Source organism: Panicum virgatum, chromosome 6N (assembly GCF_016808335.1).
Source record: "Panicum virgatum strain AP13 chromosome 6N, P.virgatum_v5, whole genome shotgun sequence".
Classification (NCBI taxonomy): Eukaryota; Viridiplantae; Streptophyta; class Magnoliopsida; order Poales; family Poaceae; genus Panicum; species Panicum virgatum.
The window spans coordinates 5,734,746-5,755,361 of NC_053150.1; the positions used below are offsets into that span (position 1 = coordinate 5,734,746).

Consider the following 20,616-nt stretch of genomic DNA (forward strand, 5'->3'; position numbering starts at 1 on the left):
ATAGATGGAATCCACCACACAAGTCAACACATAAACTCTCCAGCTAAAAATCCACTGACAGCTGGGAAGGTGGAAAGACAAGATCTCCAGTACACAGCAATGAGTTGTGGCGGTAGCAAAAGGTGTGAGTTTCATGAGAAATTTCATAGTAGGTGTGAAATATTATACCATATTAGCAAATTTGTGGTATCACGAGAAGAGGAGGGGTAGTTCGTTTTATGGGATGTGAGAGAAGTTTCATTCTCATAATATTCATCCGATTCAATTACCAAATTTATAGTTTTGTAACAGTGCAATGAATGTATGATACTCCATTTGTTCCAAATTATAAGTCATTCCAAGAATATTGGAGAGTCAAACCATCTCAAAGTTTGACCAAAATTATAGAGATAAACACAAAGATTTATGACATCAAATAGATATACTATGAAAATATAGCTAACAAAAAATCTAATGATACTTAATTGGTATCATAAATGTTATTATCTTGTTATATAAATTTGGTCAAGCTTAAAAACTTTTGATTCTCCAAGATTATTGGAATGACTTTTAATTTGGAACGGAGGGAGTACTTTTAACTTATATGCTTCACTTACATTCAAAATGCAAATACAAATAATCCACGTTAGAAGGAAGAAAATATTGAACCTTTGATCTTTTCGCCACAAACAATTTAGGCAAAATATGCACTTTGGTCCTTTAACTTTACTCAAAGGGTCAATTTGGTCCTTCAACTTTCAAAAAGACCAATTTAGTCCCTGAATTTTTATTTTTAGGTCAAATCTGTCCCTATACTGATGTAATGCTCCATAATATCATGAGACTAATGCTAAAAGTCATCGTTACCCTTGGCTATTTCCTCTCCTTCACAATTTGCATGTTTAGTAGTTTGCAACAAGTTAATCAAACATGTGCATGATATTCTTATGTGATCTAGACTAAATTAAATACGAAAGGGCAGTTCAATAAATACGAGAGACATCAAATAAGCCAACAGAATAATAGATCTTTTGTGACCTATTATTGATTAATTACAACTATACAATAATGAAAATTAAGTATGAGAAGGAGCTAAGAGTAAAAATGACTTTTCACATCTATCTCATGGTATTATGGAGCATCACATCAATATAGGGACAAGTTTGGTCTAAAAACAAAAGTTGATGGACCAAATTGGTCTTTTTGAAAGTTAAGGGACCAACTTGATCCTCGGAGCAAAGTTGAAGGATCAAAGTGGCTATTTTGCCAACAATTTATTTAGCAAGTCAAAATCTAAGTGATTTCCTAGAAGCATTGCAAGTACTACCTCCATCATAGAATATAGTTATTTTTAAGTTTTCTCTCAGTCAAATATCTTAAACTTTTTAACTAAAGATGGTAGAAATTATTAAAACTGACTTAAAGTGATATCAGTCTATTCATAATGAAAACACTATCACAACATATAATATTTTCTATTTCCAAATAATTATTTTTGAAGATATTATTAGTTAAAAATGAAAATATTTGATTTTAACTAAATTAAAAGTTGTTATATATATTTTAGGATGAAGGTAGTATACATCAGCATCACCTATTTAAAGACAGATAGACACCAGTAAACGCCCAACGCCCATGATCATAGCCCTTAATAAATACCTACCTGCAAATTGTCCAGATCGGCCGATAATCATGACCAGTCGATCAGACGGCCACAAAAATATGAAATTTTCCCGCACTGAAAAATAAAGGGCTGGATTGAGACTTGAGGGGCAGCTTGGCAGTCCAAGCTTTCCCCTCCCCCTCCCAAATCCCCGTGCCACCGGGCCTCCGCCGCCGCCCTCTCCGCGGATCACGTGCGCGGCGGCTTTGCTCAGCTTCCTTGCGGCGAGTACGGGAGGAGGAGAAGGAGGAGGTGCTGGGCCGGGGGGCTATCTCTGGATCTCGTGGAGCCGCTGTGCGCCGAGAGTGATCATGAGCTCGAGAAACCTCGTCCGATCCCCGGTGAGTCCCTCGTCGTCTGCGCCTTGTTTTTTCGTTTTGCTGTGGCCGCTTCTGTAGCTGTCGATCCGCTTTGGCTGCTGAGTGCAAGCGCGAGGAGGGGGGGGGGGGGGGATGATACGGACACGGGACATCTCAATTTGACCCTGTGAAGGGCCTATGAGCATAAAGTATGTTGCTTGTACATTGTTGTGCAGTTCCTTGTGCCCTCGTGGTGTCAAAATGGTGAAGCTAAAATGCTTTTGAGATCTTATGCACCAAGTGGATTCATCATGTAGAATAAGGTTAATTGAATGTTTAGGACATGTATATTTGTTTTTCAAGTCCAGTATTGCACCAAATTTCAGCGATACCCACGGTAATGTAAATTATCGAACATCTTACCAACTGTCTTTGATATATTCTTGTACAGTGTAACTGTTTGCTTTCATCCTTTACGAGTATGTATAGAAAAAAACTACTTTCAAGATAATCTGCTGACCACACAATCATTTTTTGGTCCATTTGCTTGACATTCTGCGGACCTTAACTAATGTTGTCAAAGTTATTGGACGTGTCTTTGCTCTTCTGCTCATATGTTATGTAATCATCATGGCAGGTGTCCTGTAGTGTTGCTAACAATGGATGCTTCACCTCCAATACATGCCGTTCAAGAAACTACTATCAGCATATTCATAGCACTAATTTGCAAAGTTTGCAAGTAGACTGGAAATTTTTGCCTCGCAAATTAAGGAAATCAACTCAGCGGAACACTTCATTTTCCACCCAGAGGAAGCTTGTACCACGCTGTTCATCAGACCTTAGTACTTCCTGCAGAGAAGAGGTGCCCAACTATTTAGCAGTCAATGTTTTGCAAGACCAATCAAATACAACTCAGTTAGCTGCTCGTAAAGTGCTTGTCATCTTGAATCCTAATTCTGGATTTCGAAGCACTCGGGATGTTTTCTACAAGAAAGTGCAATTGAAGTTAAGGGTAATATGATCCTAACTTTTCAATCAAAACCCTTTCCATTTATCATTTACACTTATTTATGGTGTATTATCTAACTTTCTTTCATATCCAGTGAGATGAATATCGTCACCAATTTAGTTATGTAAAATACATAGCATGCACAAGATCATGCAAAAAATAGATTCTAAATGTGTTGGAGTGGAAGAAATCATAAATATGCTTCTTTAGTACCTTTACCTATAATAATTATTATTTTTGCGTTTGAATTTTGATCTCGTGCAGCTTTCAGGCTTCATGATGGAAGTTGTCGAAACAGCATATGCTGGCCATGCGAAGGTTCTTGCTTCTACTGTTGACCTCAACAAATGCCCTGATGGTAATACCAGTTTTATTTTTATTTTTTTTGCAAATTTCCATCATGTGCCATTTGGTTTCACTATTCAATACGTTGTCTTCTCTCTTGTTTACAGGTATTGTATGTGTTGGTGGCGATGGAATTGTAAATGAGGTCAGCTCTGTTCCTATTTTTCTTTCTTTATACGAACTGAACCAGGATACCATTTTGCTTTGTTGCTTCTGGGTGATCTTTTTCTTTGCATTTAGTACATATATAAACCATGTATGTGCTGGATTGTTTTTTTTTTCGTTGCTCTCATAAAAGCTACCATTTTAAGTTCAGAGTTACTGCTGGCTTCTAAAAGTTCTTATCTACTCCCTCCATTCCAAATTGTAGGTCATTTTGGCAAATCTAGATGCATATTTTTTGCTATGTATCTAGACATAGTGTATATATAGGTGCATAGCAAAAACTATGCATTTAGATTTCCCAAAACAACCTACAATTTGGAACGGAGGGAGTATATTAGTTTAGACTAGCATGTAGCACTGACACTTGTCTGAGTCTTCCACTGGTGGTAGACATAAGTGCACCCTGGGCATATGTAGAAGCATTTTGGATTTTTTTTTGGGTCTAAAATTTATCCATCGTGCTAATGATATATTTCTATGTGTTAATGCAGGTTTTGAATGGTTTACTTGGTAGAGATGATTTTGAAGTGGCAATTCGGCTTCCCATTGGAATAATACCTGCTGGTTCTGATAATTCATTGGTGTGGACTGTTCTTGGCATCAAGGATCCTGTTTCTGCTGCAATTGCTTTAGCTAAGGTAATTTCTTTATACTCTCTCCGTTCTTAAATATACAACATTTAGTACAAGCAAATTAGTTCATTTTCTTAACTAATTAGCTTGTCCTAAATGCCATATATTTAAGGATGGCGTAGTATTAAGTTCAACTATTTCATACTAGGTCATCCAACCATGAAGTTATTTCTTCCTGATTTGAATTATCTTCAAACTTGACAGTACATACTAATTTGTAAGTTCATTATTCTTCAGGGTGGTTTCACACCAATAGATGTGTTTGCCGTAAAATGGATCCAAGCTGGTGTTTCTCATTTCGGTTTGACAGCTTCCTACTATGGTTTTGTAGCTGATGGTAATTTTTCATTCCTCTGCAGATATAATTCTGATGTAATGTTGATCTCTTAACTTGGTTCCAATTCTGCCAATCTAGGTTAGAAATTATGTAGAAGGTTTTTTCTTTTAAAAAAGAGAGTTGTTCGCTACCCAGATAACCTTAATTTAGGTATGGCCTCAAGCATGATTGTGTTAATTATTATTTGTGGCTTAGTTGTTAGTAAGGATAAAAGAGATTTTATGTGGGATATTTGAAACTATATAATATAGCAGGACTTAGAGGGGTAAGAAAAGAGCGTACCTAGTGCTGTCCCACACAAGGGGTGAAGGGGGGATCTGTGGAAGGAAATTTCTAGACAGCCTAACCATTGCTTAATTTTGCAAGGAGGCTGGTTTGAAAAGGACTTGAGATAAGAACAGCAATAAATAATAGAACATCGAGTCATGGTCTTGACAGTTAATTAGGATTAGAAAGGGATATGCTGGTTCATATCTGGGTAATTGATCCTTAATCACTTCTGTTTGTATTCTCAATAAATAGAGATACTATTAAATGGCTTCAAAATTTGCGCTACAAATATGAAGCATGCCATCATTGTTGTTTGTAATTCTTGCTTAACTAAATCTTATCTACTGGTAACACTAAATGCAAAAGCCAGAATTCCAGATGTTCTGGATGTGATGCGTTTTGTCCTCTATATATCTGTATTCATATACACGATGTGTTTAGTTTGCTTATAGCCTAAAACATTTTTGTTTTTTCTTCACAGTTCTGCAACTATCTGAAAACTTCCGCCTGCAGCTTGGTCCCTTCCGTTATGTTGCAGCTGGCCTTCTGAAGTTTCTGTCATTACCTCAATACAGATTTGAGGTGGAATATCTGTCTTTATCACCAGGGAGAAATCCTGAACTGAAACCACTGACTGAAAAATCTCATGAGCAGCTTTCTGGTGATGGCAAGGTTAGGAGAGGTAGGATTGAAGATAGCTGGATTACCAGGAGAGGGGAGTTTCTTGGCATTTTTGTCTGCAATCACTTTTGCAAGCCTGCACGGGGTTTACTTTCTCCAGTTATTGCACCAAAAGCTCAGCATGATGATGGCAGTCTGGACTTGATTCTTGTCCATGGAAGTGGCAGACTCAAACTGTTTTGCTTCTTCATCGCGTATCAGCTTTGCTGGCATCTCCTACTTCCTTTTGTGGAATATGTCAAGGTATCTTGACTAACTCGTATTTCTTCACATCACTCCTTGCAGTAATTAGAGTAACCAGGTTTACAATACCAGCTCTGTACATCCTTGAACTTACTTGACAGCTTCAATCAATTTCCTCGCTTTGCAAAATCATATGTGGTATTTGGTTTTGTAACAATTGCTCGCAGGTAAAACAAGTAAAGATTAGGCCGATTGGCAATACTCACAATGGTTGTGGTGTTGATGGGGAGCTTCTTCGTGGAGAGGGCAAAACCGAATGGCAGTGCTCGCTGCTTCCAGCACAAGGCCGGTTGCTCGGCCGGCATCCCGATGCATTGGAGTAGCAACTATCGAACCTTTGAGCAGTCATTCTGTTGTGTTGAGCAGTACAGTGATTTTTTTCCGATTAATGAAAAATGAAGGCATTTGTATTCCACTATTGTTTCCAACTATGTATTGTGAGTTTGTAAATAAGGGTCACGACCTTAGTGCACAAAAGGGTGGCACGTGCTAGTCATGGTAGTCCTGCGGGGACACTCAGTCTGGACTCCATATTCTACCATGTTATCAAACCTAGCAGGTGCAGAGTTGGGACTGGAAATCTGGAACAGCGCATTGTAAATTGCTTATCATGACACCCTGGTACCCTCTGTGAGGGGTGCACCACCAATGAGGAAGTTCATGTCTGGTGGCCATATTCACAGTCAAAAGCGGGAGGTGTCCTCAAGGATATATACTTAACATTGTCTTGAAAATGGGTGACAAACCTGGTAGATGCGAATTGGTAAGGTGAGATTATTGAATGGCAAGGGAGTTGGCCCTGGTATATTGCTGGATTGAAAGGGGCGTGGCCCATGGTGCAAGCTAGCTAGAAATGTGGTGGCTATGAGAGTCATGCATGTTGGTTAAGATGACAGCCCTTGATTCAATGCCAAGCTACATCAACCACAATGATACTGTAGCTTTGGCTTTGCCTCCTTCCATTGTTGAAGCTGTGCATACTGTTATCTGCATTTCTGCTATCGTGATTTGCTGAGGACGTGGGTGGTACTCAGTCTTGATCAATACAAATACACAAATGTCCGGTCGTCTGCTGAGAACATTATGAGCCATCGGACAAGTGGATCATCTATGTGCCTTTGGACTTTGGAGCCACATCATCTCGACGATTCAGCAAGCTACTTTCGTTTGTATGACAGGAAGGCTGTTCCGTCTTTAATTTATTCTTTGGCTCCAGACCCAAGCAAAGACCACACCGCACATGTCCTTCAATTTTCTGAAAGCCAATCTCGCAAGCTATGAGAGGTGAAGCTACATTCAGAAGCAACTGAAGAACGGGAAGCTCTTATTTTTTTAAGGCAGCTTTCGCACACTGACGGTACGCTGCCTCGCTGTGTCGGCCACTTCAATTCTCTCCCAGCACACACCATTTCTCTTTTTCATCGAAAATGCCGGAGAGCTGTGCTTCTCTTTTTATCAAAAAGAAGAATATGAAGTTTGTTGGGTTACACATCGTAAAACACACTCACCCTGAGAGTACATGAGAATGTAATTACGCTAAATAGAATAGAACAACCGAGAAGCAACGGACTATGACAGTTACATTCCTGTCATCTCTCCTAAATACGTAGCCTCTGCCGCCTATATGATCAGGTCGCGCAACTGCAGCTCTGAGCAGGATTTCCTCTGAAACACCCTGTTGTCCAATCCCCATCGGTACTTGTATGGTGGATGGATGACTCATTTTCCAGTAGTGTCAGTTTACAAGGGTGTAGGTCCATTGGATATTCTTTGCTGCAGCCCCAAGCAAAGAGCACGGCACATACCTTTCCTTTTCTGAAAGCAATTGCCAGAAGCTACGAGGTGAAGCTATCTTCAGAAGCAACCAATCAAACAAGGAGGTCATTGCAGGCAGCTCTCGCATAATAGTCGCATCGACGACGGTTAGTACTGCTAGATCTGTCTCCGCTACCTCTTGCTGTTGCAGCCGTTTCTCTCCAGCACACACCATTTCTCTTGAGAAAGTTAGCAAATATACTACATATATAGCACGCACACGCGTGCGCGCGCGCGCGCACACACACACACACTATATTGCAGCTAGCTGCCAAGGTATATTCTAATTATAATTTATAACATCAATCCTTCTTAATTCCAAATGAGGAATATGTTCACATAAAGTTATGTTCACCGACATTGTTGATTAACCAATTTGCTCTTGTATATAGACTTCTTTAGCGATTGGAGATCCATCTTGAAGCGACTGGAGATGGGTTAGATGTCTGGAGCTTTCTTCATTTTGCTGGTCCATCACCATGTTTCTTCAGGTATTTTCTTCTCCTCACCCTGCAGATATATGCTGCGTGCTTTCAGAATATACACCGGTACAATGGCATTTTTTATTTATCACCAGAAGCAATGACAATTTTTACTTATCACCGTTATAAGTACTCTGTCATGTCACAATATTTGCTGAGGTGATACATTATTTATTGAGAATAAAAACCCCATTAATAATGGCCTTAGAGATCATAAAGGGCGTGTTTAGTTCGCGAAATTTTTTGGGTTTGGCTACTGTAGCATTTTCGTTTTTATTCGGTGATTAGTGTTCAATCATTGACTAATTAGATTCAAAAGATTCATCTTATCATTTCCAGCTAAACTGTGCAATTAGTTATTTTTTAAAACTACATTTAATACTTCATGCATGTGTCCAAAAATTCGATGTGACGGGAAATCTTGAAAAAATTTTGGAACTAAACTGGGCCAAAATGAAACTTGTTAAGAATGTACTTATTAAAAATAAAGGATTTTGATTGAGACACTTAAAATCTTGTGCAGGGTGATTCTCATTATCACCTGCGCAATAATTAATGGTTGGTAGGCCATTAATTAAAGACATTGATGTGCTTTTGAGACATGCATGTAACTTTCTAGAAAAATAATGAGACAGGCATGTTAAGTTCCTATATAGGGTGTTTAGTTCCCTCCCTAAAAATTTTACATCCCGTCACATCAAAGAGAATCTTGCTATTTAGAAGTATTAAATAAAATCTGTTTAAAAACTTTTTATACAGATGAGTTGTAAATCGCGAGACGAATATAATGAGCCTACTTAATTCATGATTTGCAACAGTGATGCTACAATAACCATCCGCTAATCTTAGATTAATTAGGCTCACTAGATTCATCTCAAGATTTACAACCCATCCATGTAAAAAGTTTTGTAAAGAGATTTTATTTAATACTCCTAAATAGCAAAATTCTCTTTAAAAATTTTTTGGAGGAGGAACTAAAGAAACTTAAAAAGAAAGATTGAAACTGCTACTCTCCTAAACCTGTCACATCGAATCTTCGGACACATGCATGGAGCATTAAATGCAGTTGAAAAAAATAACTAACTATACAGTTCAACTGGAAATGACGAGATGAATCTTTTAAACCTAATTAGTTCATAATTGAACATTAATTATCAAATAACAACGAAAGTGCTATAGTACTCAAATCCAAAAAAATTCATGAACTAAACACAGCCCTAGTAATAGAAAGATTGAAACTGCTACGCTCCTAGTAATTATAGAGTTAGGACTAGGGCCGTACTATTTTTGGATCACTTGATGAAACACAGCCTAAAGCATGGCGCACCATAAATTTTGGGTTGTGCTGGACTGTCATGTGCCTAGGATTTAGCATGGTGGTTGGTGGATGGCATGGCACATCACGATACGTTTTAAGTAGTTAGGATGGCAACATAAGTCAAATGATATTTTTAGCCTTTATCCTTCCTTCTTTTCTCATTTTCCCACCCTTGCCACAAATTGGGTGGATACACATACAAATTATGTGGAGAATTGCAATTGGCAATACGATAAACCCTTATTAGCGATATTTTCCAAGGGTTAGGCCTTTAGCTGGCACAACACGATGATGACACGGCGTGTTATGGGTCGTGCGTATCGTGCCGGCACGACACGACACGACACGCAAGAGCGGCTCACTGGCATACCGATCAAACATGGCATAATTATGAGCACTACAACAAAACATGCATGTAGAGACACTATTTTTGGTTTCATGAGATGTTTTACGTTGTCTCTACATAATCATAGAGTCATTTTCCACTATGTCGTAGAGGTGTCACTGCATTGAGTGTCCCTTTGATAGAAGAGATAATTGTCTCTATATGTTCTATAAGACAATTTGTAATGACACACTATTATGTCTCGAACTCAAGACCTCACACCACATTGCATAATCCTCAACTTGCTAGCTATCTCAACCTTACAACAATTGTTACACATACACTTGGTATAATTCTTATGAGTATTCCATAATGTGCCTCAATGATCTAAATAGTGTCTCAAGATATTGAAAGGAATGACTCAAACTATGCCTCTACGAGGCTAAGGTCAAAAATTAAAGTATCTCAAACTTGCCCCTAATAATCTGTATTGACATTTTATGAAATGACTTAAAAATGTCTCTATGATTTAAAATGCCTCAAATTGTTTCTCATTACATGCGACGCTTTCTAAAGTTCCACAAAAAGTGTTTTTTATAATACATTGTGATATATTTGTAAAGATAAATTATACAATATCTATACAAAAGTGTCTTTAAATTATATTTGTCTTGTAGTGGAGGCACGAGGCACGAGAGGGCCGGGCCTCAGTGGCATGGTACGAGCGAAGTCCCACCTCTAGGATTACACTATAATTACTAGATTTGTGGGGGTGGAAGATAGGGGTGACACCACGTTGAGCCTCCCTGTGCCGATGCACCAATATAAACTTCTTTTTTTCCCTCGAACTAGGCTTATATTCACCATATAATTCTGGAAAAACATGTCAGTCTCTTGAGCTAGCCCACCAGGGGCAGTTTAGCTGTGGTTCCGCTCCTGGTTGAAGAGAAATATCAGCTAATTGGTGTACGGAACAAAAAATGCAGGAGATTAAAGCAACCAACATTGAGACGGCGGTACACCAAATAGTTTCTGAACACTTGGAGGATTCGAGAAAGTCTGCACCCAAGGTCTTCTACTTTGACGGATGGGAATATGGACTGGGTGCTTCTGCGGTGCTTAGAGCTATAGCGGAGCACCCTCCACCATCTTTATGGGAGAAATTTGACAAGATCATCCACATCGATTGCACGAGGTGGAAGAGCCGAAGGGCACTGCAAAGAGCAATCGCGGACGAGCTTAAGATTACTCAGCAGGTAGCTGCTGATTTTGATAGGCAAGATGAGGAGGATGATTTCAGCGGATTAGATCAAGGTTCGAGAGCTGAGATCCCGGACGTCACGATAGTGATAGCTCGATCACTAGGACAGTACAGATGTTTAGTTATCTTTCACAATGGAAGCGATGGCATGGTTGACTTGGCAAGCTGTGGCATTCCACCACCTCAACTTTTCGGTACTAAGGTACTGTGGTGCTTCAGTGGTGGACAGCTTCGTGACAACAGTGGATTTTTCGAGACCAGGACATATCACTCTTCCGTTTTCTTTATGCTTCTCATTTTCCTGGCAAATGGAATGCAATACTAGCGGTAGAGGCTAGAGAAATGGCATTGTGCACACATAAGCTTGGCTTTAATGTCACTCCTGAAATGTTTACAGAATGCTTCCTGTATTACTTATCATTGAATAGCCAAGGTGGCAACCGCATAGACTACAACTGGGCAACCCATGCTTCCTGCTACTGGGTTTGCGATGGGATCACAGGAGGAGGCCAAGACAACCAAGCATGGGAGCTTGCTCTTGCTGTGCAGCAGCATATAAGACTAGAGGACTATTCATCTAATGCGGTCAAGGACATTGGTTCTCAGTTGGATATTTCCACAAAACATTGGGTTTGTATTGCCAACTCCTGTTTCGAAGAAGTTCCTCCAGGGACGACAACGTCCCTATTCTTTGCACCTGAAACTGGAACCGGATACGTGCCGTTCCCTAACGAAAGGTTCCATCAAGCAGACCAACTCCGGGTTCTGAAGTTATGCCGCTGTACCTTCAACTTTTCATCACCTCCTTTTCATTGCTGTCGCAGCTTAAGATTCCTTGGACTAGACAGCTGCCTGGATGAACAGCGGCAACTAGGAGAGGAGGAGACAGGTGAACGAGCGGTGGAAACTTTCCAGAGGCTGTGGGTGCTAGATGTGTGGCACACGGATTGGGAATTGGATTTTCCACATGAAACAGAAGGACGACCGATGATAGTGGCTGCAGACATTAGAGAGGTTCATGTAAACAAGGGAAGGATTTGGCGCAGCAACTTTGCGTGGCGAAGATTGCCAAACCTTCGCAAGCTTCGAGTAGTCAAGCCTACAAGATCTTGGGAGACGGGAAGACAAGATGAATTCACGGATATGGTTAAGCTAGAGCTCCTTGACCTGTCTGGGAACGAGACCATGCAAGTTTTGCCGAGCCTTTCAGGTGCAACTGGCCTCAAGACACTGGTTCTTGATGGTTGTGTTGGGTTGGAACATGTTGGCCCTCAAGGACTCCCTCCATCTCTTGAATCATTCCGCTTGGACACAGGAGAAGATGAGTATCATCATGAGAGCAAAGCTAAAATATCATCTATCAGCTTGGCTGGGTGTGCAAGATTAGTGGACTTCAGACTATGTGGGTCGTTGCCAAAGCTTGAGGAGCTGGACCTCTCCCACACAGCACTCAAAATGCTTGACCTTACAAAGGTCGTTACATTGGTGGACGATGGTTGGGCAGTCATTAGGGAAAAACGTGAGCGAGTCTTTTTGGTGGGATGCGAGCAGCTCCGCTCAATTCGTTGGCCCTCTTTGCTTCATCAACTAAGGCTGCCATGCATTGACACTCGACCATCATCAGGACAAGAGGTGGCCAGAAAACCATGGCCTTGTGATCCTTTGCTGGCCTTCCAAGACAAAGGAGAGGAAGAGTACTGCCATGTATTTGTTGCCGTCGCAGACATGAGGTTCCTTGAGTCCCTTCATTTTCTCGAGCGGTATAGTTATGTATACCATAAAGTTAAGATGATTCTCTGCTGGTCATCGTCTACTAGCAAAGACGATGGAAGAAGCTGTTACAAGACGAAGATGGGCCACGAGTACAGCAGCAGCACCGGACGGGTAGCTGCTGCTGGCTCGCCTCTGCAGGCCAGGTCGTCGACCTACCATGACGTCAGCACCGAACGACAGATAACTACTACGCTGATTGATGGGAGCAGCTGTGCGTCCTCACAATTCCAGCCACTGGACGCCCATTTCGAGATTGGGGAGGGAATAGGCGATGTCACTGATGCAGTCAGCAGACGGGGACTGGTGGCCATAACCTTTGTGATGAACTGGGTCAAGTCGTTGCACGTGCACGACAGTTCGTCCATCACCACTGTTTACCCTGAACGCTTTTATCTGTCAGTGCGAGGAGATACTTGGACAGTAATGGATAAGCTCAAGTGGTGCCGCGTGGAGAGATGCCCCAGGTTGCAGACTGTCTTCGCCACAGACTATGGTAACCCGAATTTTCGTCAACTGGAAACCTTCTGGGCGGCTCATCTCTTGATGGCCCGTTCTATTTGGCACATCAGCCTAAGAAAGTCAAGGTCGAAGAAATGGCCTGATCGATCCTTTGCAGCACTGCGGGCTATTCACCTTCACTTCTGCCCCAGGCTCAGATATGTCCTCCTGTTGTCATCCTACGACGACTTGTCCAACCAGCTGGAGACCCTCACACATATTCTGCTGCGGCGACCTCAGGCAGGTCTTCCCCGTGGAGCGAGGGTTTCAAGAGGAAATAGCAGCAGCCTCGCATGAACCCAAAGGCATGCTGGGATTCCCTAAGCTCAAGCACCTGTACCTGCACCACCTTTCCAGTCTGAAGCTGATATGCGGGGCCAAGATGTACGCTCCCAACCTCAAGACCATCTTCATCAGAGGCTGCTGGGGCCTCAGGCGCCTCCCGGCCACGGACGGCCGCCGCCCTGTGGCCGTGGGCTGCGAGGACTGGTGGGACAAGCTGGAGTGGGACGGCATGGAGTCCGGCCACCACCCCTCCCTCTTCCAGCCGCGCCACTCCAAGTACTACAAGAAGCGCCACCTGCGAGGCACGGTCCTCCGGTGAACTTGCTGCTTCTACCTTCTCCTGGTACCAAGAACATCCTCCTCTCCTTCTGATGTGATCTCTTCGTTTCTCCTTCATTTTGTTTCATGTTCCGATCCACAGAGCACTCACTGATGACTTGTATATACTTTGTGCTTTGCAGTTCACTGCTTCACTCTGGTGTTGGAAGTGGAACGATTCCAAGTGTTTGCGTTGCTTCCCAAGACTTTCTCAGTGTGTTTCAATTCCTCAAGAATAAATTGGTTTCTGATGCTAGCGTACGTCCTGCATCGACCAAGTTTGCTCTATCTGTGTGCTTGCTACTATACTGCATGTGTGAGTTCGTGTCTGTCTGTCTCTCTTGAGGCTGACGATGTATCTCTATCTGGTATTCTGGTTTGGTTTGCCTGGTTATGCGTGTGGCCGTGTGCTTGAAAATAAGAAGCTGGGAGGATGCGTCCCCAGAACTGTCCCCCATGGTGTGAGAGTGTGTTGATTATCAAGAACAAATGGACACAATAATGTTTGTTTGTAATTGATGCAGCGGTATGCTAATGCTGGCTGCAAATGCCTTTGTGTGATTTACATGGAGTGTACCAATGGATCATTATTTGTTTCTGGTGGTATATGCTTTGCTAGTGTATGGGTGCCAAGTTTGTGATTTTGAGGACATGGTGCCAAGTTTGTCAGGGCGTCGTTTCGCATTGCCTTCTAACTGAAAACAGAAACAGCTTCAGAAGTCCAGTTGGGACCTCAGGCTTTTAGGGCGATTTGCAGTGGTAGCCACTGGAAGGTTGTTCTATGTTTTATACACACGCTCATGGGAAACTGAAGATGTCAGGGATGTTCATCCATTACCCATTTTTACCAGGGAAAAGTCCAATTTTCACCTTCGAACTATCGCAAAAGTCCGATTTTCAACCTTCAACTACGAAACCGGACAACATAGACCATCCAACTGTCAAAACCGAGCAAATTTAGCCCTTCAAGTGGTTTTGTATTTTCTAACAAAATTAAATAAATCTAATTAGATTTAAAAAATCAAAACTAATTCACTTTAAATCAGAAAAATATAAAACTAGTACCAAAATTTTTCTAAAATGTAACCTATCTATTATTGCTCCATTTGAATCTTAGTTATTAAAAATAATAGGCATAACTGCAAGCAACCAAATATTATGAACATAAAAAAATTAGATGTGAATAGTTCACAAGTCATGTGACAATAGATAGGTTACATTTTTAGAAAACTTTTGATACCCATTTCATAATTTTTTGACTTAAAATGAATTACTTATAAATTTTTTGTTTAAAATTGAATATTTTTAATTCTCACAAAATAGAAAATCATCTTCAAAACCACCCCAGGGGCCAAACTTGCACGGTTTTGACAGTTGGATGGCCTATGTTATCCGGTTTCGTAGTTGAAGGTTGAAAATTAGACTTTTGACTTTTCCCTTTTCATCATGCCATTCTACCAATGCACCTGTAGCCACTGAAGGAGTTACAAATCAACAATAGAGTTGTTCCACATTCTATATGTCTATGCTCCTGATTCAATGCACCTCAGAGGCACAGATGTTTCACAAGAAACTGTTGAGCGTTTATACCAGGAATTTTTAGAAACAATTGAAGCATGCCCCATGTCAAAGAGAGAATAAGCAATCACAGCTTGTATACAACTTCATATGTTGAATCTGACAGATGCCTCACAACTATACCGGGAAAACTTTGCTAAGTCTTACAGTCCTAATTTCATCTAGCCCACTCGATGTTCAGGACAAAAGTATAAACAAAAACACCAGCGGTTTATTCTCGATCACCTTAACCCTAGGACCATCAGCAACCTAGTTTTTTGATGATTACATAGAGTATGAGCTTTGACGGAGACGGTCAGGTTAGGAACTGATGGCCAAAAAAAAAAACTATTTCTTTACAACGGTAATGCGCCCTGGTTAAACATGGGTGATATTCATTGGATGAGGAGCTTCTCCTCTAGTCCATTCATGCTTTGCCTGTCGAATCTGTCGGTGATGAACCTGTTGCTGAGGGGCATGTATCCAGATCCCGTTTGCCCTTGGATTTCTTCATCTTTGCTTTGAACCTAGACTTAACCATCAAGGTGTCCACTGTGATTGCAAAGTTACCAATTGCCATTGCAATCAACAGAATCCCACAGACCACAACCTGTGTGACACAGCACAAAGCTTATAGCACAGAAAAAATACAGTGGAATCCTGTGTTGGCATTAACAGCTAAAGTCTCTGACCTGCCACTCAGGGATGACGCCAGTATGAGCTGTGCGAAGAAGTAAAAAACCAACATAACCCTCAAATCCCTAGATAAAAAGGGAAAATTAAATTATTAGTCCAGCAGGCATACATTTATGAGAAGACTACAACTTTATGCCAGATGATGCAATCATAAGCCAATCAATATTAGAAAAATGCTGCTTGACATAGAAGACTTGGCACTATCATAAAGAAATCCTTGGGAAAAGCATCGTCTATTTACAAAATATGCCAAAGCAATTTCACGAGTGAAATAGGAAAACCAAAAAATAATTTTGCAACTTTATCCAAGATGAGCTCAAATAGATAACTGCATTTAAATAGGGAAAGCAAATCAAAACGTTGCAACTTATAATCCTAGATGATCTTAACTAGATAATTGCATGTAGCCATGTTCAAACACAACGAAGTCATAAGAAGAAAGCATACCTGCAAGAGGAAAAGGAGAGGACACAACAGCAATAATTGACCTTCGACACCAGCAGTCTCTCCCCATACAACATCCATTCTTTTAGCCTGATGGCAAATCAAAATTCCAGTTACAAACTGAAGTGGCATACGAGCCCAGGCAAAAGCCATGCAACGAGTAATGTGGTCAAAAGGTCATGGCAATTGTGTAATTTCCTCAAGAAAAGTCAGATCACCACAGTAGACAAATAGCACTTTTTCCTCTTTTTTGTCAGAATATTACCTTCCCCAAAGCAATCCTAGTATATAATCTTTGACGCTGATATCTATTCTGCAACATCATGACAAATCCTTGCATTATGGCCCAGCACAGAAAAAGTTCCACGCCTCTCTGCCAAAAGAAGGACAGGTTAAGCACATGCATTTGTATCCATTACATGATGGGAAGATCTAAACTGCGTACCTGTTTACGTGCACAATCAGGTTGTGATTGTCCCTTTATCTCCCATGTGAGACTTATAAGAGCCATCAGCATGGCACAATAGTGATGGAGTATCCACCTTAAGGGGAAGAAGCAACAAGAGACAGTCATAATAAGGAACAGAATGGCATATGGAAAGTTTTAAATGGATACATAGGTCTTTAAAGCCAGAAAGTTTGCCACATGCATTAATTTACAAACTATAGTCCACAGGCCACAACACCCAAAGTTTATTCAGATATGCTTAAATGCCAGGGCTTCAGTGGTCCTTACCAAGGGCGGATATCACTTCCATTAACTCGCAGTATGTTCTCACGTAAAGCTAAAGTTGTATACAAGAATAACAACCAAGCCTGTCAAAGGTAAGTTGAGATATCAGTGTCTTCTGGCATGGCATGAAACATAGGATTCATTCAAAGGATGCTGCATTGTCACAAGCAAGCATTAGACTGTACCTGGTATAGCTGAACTGGCAGTGCTGGAAAGCAACCATTCCATAACCATTGTCGAAGAAACAATAGAATCACCGGAAAACCAAGAAATAGTAAGGCAGTTCTATCCTGGAAATGAGGGAAAGGTAATTACGAACAAAAATTAAGATCTCTTGCTGATCTGGTTATATGTCTATGCTTTATACACTTTGCTCGGTGGAATTAACATTGATATCTTAAGTAAAACTCCTTCTCCATAAACATATTAAAAGGATGCATATAGTTCCTAATTTGTGTACTTCAAGGTGTTCAAGCTTAGAATGCTGCAAATGAATCGATGGAAAATATTAATATTATTGTAGGAAGGAGTTATGAGATGTATTCCTCCAAATCCTAGATGGGTGGGTATATATAGTCCTATACATGGGCCTCTAGATGGGCCTCTATACATGGGCTCAATATACTCCAACAATTATCAGTTGATATTCTCCTAATATGTTGACTGTCCATTCGCACAGAAGGGATGCTAATTTCAGTATCACCGTCATCGCAACCTTTACCTTGAAATATATATCATAAGCAACAACGTTTTTCACTAAATGGGTGGCATTGTTGACTGGATCAATCAAGACAACAATTTAGAGTTGTATTGCTGAACTTACCAGGAATTTCTTCCCACTAAGAAAAGTGAGGGAGTCAAGAGGGTTGTTATGTTAGTCATTTCTGTAAATTTAGACGGGTCAAGTTGCTAGGCTGTAGTTTCAAAGGAAATGTGAGTGCATTATATTGACTCTATTTAATTGGACAATTTGAAATTAATTGATAGATCAACTTCCACAAGTTAGACCATTATGTTGACTGAATGGGGTCCGATACAAATGAAATATCATAAGCACCTACTTTGTCAGTTGAGCAGCACAGATGTACAACCTAACGATTCTCTGTGCTTCCCAAGTTAACTCTGATATTATACGTCTCGTGGTAAAAAAAAAATACCTTGTGATCATGCATGTTTTCAACTAGTACAATCATTGAGCAATCAAAAACATAATATCGTTCCTAAGATAATTAGCTCAACGAGCTAACCAAATCCCAAAACTCTACATTTATTGGTGTCTCCGGCACACGCGTATACGTCCTCATTTCAAAAAATACAACTTGACACCTATAATACCATGAGTAGTACACTTTCACACATACCCTGTAGCTATTGTATTCCTCCTTCACCTTGAGCTGCACCTCCTTTCTTGTTGCCCGCAAATTCACTGGGCCCAAGAACATCTTCAGAAAAGCGCCTGCCAACCGGACAGAAGTACAGAACATTACTAATAAAATACAGGCTTCACCCCTGGGAAAAAAAAGAAGACGACAAACTCAAGAGCAAGATCAAGCTTAAAACAACTCAAATTACCATGCGTCTTGCTCGGGAGCAGCGACGCAACATCACCGTCGGTGATGAGGCACGTCGCTCGATCCAAGTCCTCCTCAACCTGGCACAAGACCACGGCCGCATCAACACGAGCAAAGAATGCACATTGCGACGATCAATCAGCGGCAGGCACGCAAAATGACGCAGTGATTCAGGAATCCAAGGACTCCGAGACTCCCTGCCAGGCATCCAGACTCCACAGCGCATTGGCACCATGTGAGCTGGCACTGTTACAGAAGGCCGAATCACAGCTCCACACGAGCAGATCTCCCCGGCGATCCGGCGCCACCCACAGCCCACCAACGCGGCACGCAGAGCCCAGCGAGCAGCGGGCGAAAACCCTAGGCGCGCCGCCGCGAGCGATCCCCTCCAGCCTCTCCACCCGCCGACACGCGCACTCACGCAAGGGGGGGCTCGGGAGGCAGGCACGCACACACTCAGAGACAGAGGGCGCGAGCTCGGGTTAGCAAACGGACCTTGTCGCTGTCCGCGTGCGCGGCGGCCTTCCGCAGCCGGCGGAGCTCCCCCTGGAGCGCGGCGGCGCGGCGGCGCAGCGCCTCCTCCTCGGCCCGCGTCCGCGTCAGCAGCGCCGCCGCCGCGTCCTGCAGCTCCCGCGCCTGCTCCGCCGCGCGCGCCGCCGCGGCGGCGGCCTCCTCCCCTCCGCCCCCTCCCTTCCTCTCCTCCCCCATCTCTCTCTCCTCCTCTCTCTCTAGAGGGGCGGCTAGTCTCTCTCTAGAGAGAGAGGGGGGGGAGGCCGCTGGAGCTGGGGGTGCCAGGAGCGAGGCAGGCGGCGGAGGCTGACGGGCGGGCCCCACGGCGATGGGGGAGGAGGGGGGGTGGGGTGGGTTGATGATTCGATTTGTGCTGAGCTTCCTTAGTTTAATGGAGGGTGTGAATGTGGTGAGATTTGGGTGCCTTTAAATAGCTGTTTTAGTTCAGGGGATGTGGATGTAGATTTGGATTTGGAGGGGGGTGAGTAGGATTTTGGCCTTTTCTTCTTGCCTTTCTCAGGGGCTTTGTTGGTATTTCGGGGCCTTTTTAGGCCTCCGTTGCTTGTTGGCGATGGAGGATGTATGTGTGAGTGGGGTTGGTGGCATGCTGGCAATGGCATGGCATGGCATATGCATATACTGCCTGTTAATCTTCTAGTGGATTTTTGGGATGTGCCTCGTGATTTTCTCAATGAAGGTGTGTAGTCGTGTTTTGCAAATGGCGCCGTGCAAGTCATTGAATAGAGTTTTAGTGCTTTACACTTTTATGACATGGTGGTATTTGTACTCGATCTTGCTTTTCGTGTCGAATTCATGCGAAATGGACAAATTTAACAGATATAGCTTTTTACGTGGTGGTATGAACACCGAACAAATGTAAAATATAGGTGATACAGTCTCTAAACAAATATTCCATTATATCTACAATCTATTTACGTGTATTAGTTTTTCACATTTTCATGAGAAGTCATGTATGAGACCTAAACGATGGAAAGAAATTGAACACGTCAAAATACTAATGTTGCGTGCCACATGTTGAACTACCGAATTTCTGTACAACCAAATGTGATGTTTATTTGTCATTGCCATAGGTTTAGAGCCGCATGTTCGGGTGATATGAGCTGAGGAGTGGAAAAGTCGACAATAAGTGAAGACCGAAGTACATGATTATTTCTCCGAGAATTGGAGAAATGGTTCGTCATTTTAAGCTAGGCACAAAATGAACAGTGAACTGATCTGAGGGCAACCACAAGGGACAACCTCACAAGCACCCTGCTAGCCCATTTATGAACTAGCATTATTCTGTTTCATTTAGTTCATAGTTCATTTTAAGTATTGTTAGATTTATGGGCTTGGCCCATATAAATAATTCTAATAAATCTCAAAGGCTCATTAGCGCTAAGAGGA

The 20,616-nt window shown here is 41.9% G+C and overlaps 2 protein-coding genes across 3 annotated transcripts; one reads left to right on the forward strand and one right to left on the reverse strand.

Moving 5' to 3' along the window:
• Positions 1 to 1,737: 1,737 nt before the first annotated feature.
• On the forward strand, positions 1,738 to 14,304 carry LOC120678458 (sphingoid long-chain bases kinase 1-like). 2 transcript variants are annotated; one of them, XM_039959649.1, is made up of 11 exons: positions 1,738 to 1,983; positions 2,579 to 2,953; positions 3,215 to 3,308; positions 3,403 to 3,440; positions 3,952 to 4,098; positions 4,330 to 4,429; positions 5,181 to 5,623; positions 5,791 to 7,545; positions 7,831 to 7,929; positions 10,550 to 13,723; positions 13,842 to 14,285. In XM_039959649.1, the coding sequence occupies exons 1-8, from the start codon at positions 1,954 to 1,956 to the stop codon at positions 5,944 to 5,946; spliced, it is 1,383 nt and encodes a 460-aa protein (XP_039815583.1). In that variant the 5' UTR covers positions 1,738 to 1,953; the 3' UTR covers positions 5,947 to 7,545; positions 7,831 to 7,929; positions 10,550 to 13,723; positions 13,842 to 14,285. The 2 variants fall into 2 exon arrangements, with proteins under 2 accessions (XP_039815583.1, XP_039815581.1); XM_039959647.1 differs by lacking the exons at positions 1,738 to 1,983; positions 2,579 to 2,953; positions 3,215 to 3,308; ... (4 more) ...; positions 5,791 to 7,545; positions 7,831 to 7,929 and having other exon boundaries at positions 11,016 to 13,090; positions 13,214 to 13,723; positions 13,842 to 14,304.
• A 1,018-nt stretch (positions 14,305 to 15,322) lies between these two features.
• LOC120679081 (transmembrane protein 120 homolog) lies at positions 15,323 to 19,422 on the reverse strand. The gene is made up of 10 exons (XM_039960579.1): positions 19,195 to 19,422; positions 18,701 to 18,779; positions 18,490 to 18,584; positions 17,314 to 17,418; positions 17,132 to 17,211; positions 16,841 to 16,937; positions 16,661 to 16,768; positions 16,399 to 16,485; positions 15,948 to 16,016; positions 15,323 to 15,865 (listed from the first exon to the last, which is right to left on the reverse strand). Exons 1-10 carry the CDS (start codon positions 19,405 to 19,407, stop codon positions 15,683 to 15,685), a joined length of 1,116 nt encoding a protein of 371 aa, XP_039816513.1. The 5' UTR covers positions 19,408 to 19,422; the 3' UTR covers positions 15,323 to 15,682.
• Positions 19,423 to 20,616: the final 1,194 nt, after the last annotated feature.

Excerpts from the sequence above, each read along its gene's own strand:
- LOC120678458 (XM_039959647.1), top strand. The coding sequence starts at position 11,167 with ATGGCATTGTGCACACATAAGCTTGGCTTTAATGTCACTCCTGAAATG. Across the intron at positions 13,091-13,213 it reads TGTCTTCGCCACAGACTATG|CACTGCGGGCTATTCACCTT; the intron begins GTAACCCGAATT and ends GATCCTTTGCAG.
- LOC120679081 (XM_039960579.1), bottom strand. The coding sequence starts at position 19,407 with ATGGGGGAGGAGAGGAAGGGAGGGGGCGGAGGGGAGGAGGCCGCCGCC. Across the intron at positions 17,419-18,489 it reads AGGAATACAATAGCTACAGG|GATAGAACTGCCTTACTATT; the intron begins GTATGTGTGAAA and ends CCTCATTTCCAG. Across the intron at positions 15,866-15,947 it reads GCGTCATCCCTGAGTGGCAG|GTTGTGGTCTGTGGGATTCT; the intron begins GTCAGAGACTTT and ends TGTGTCACACAG.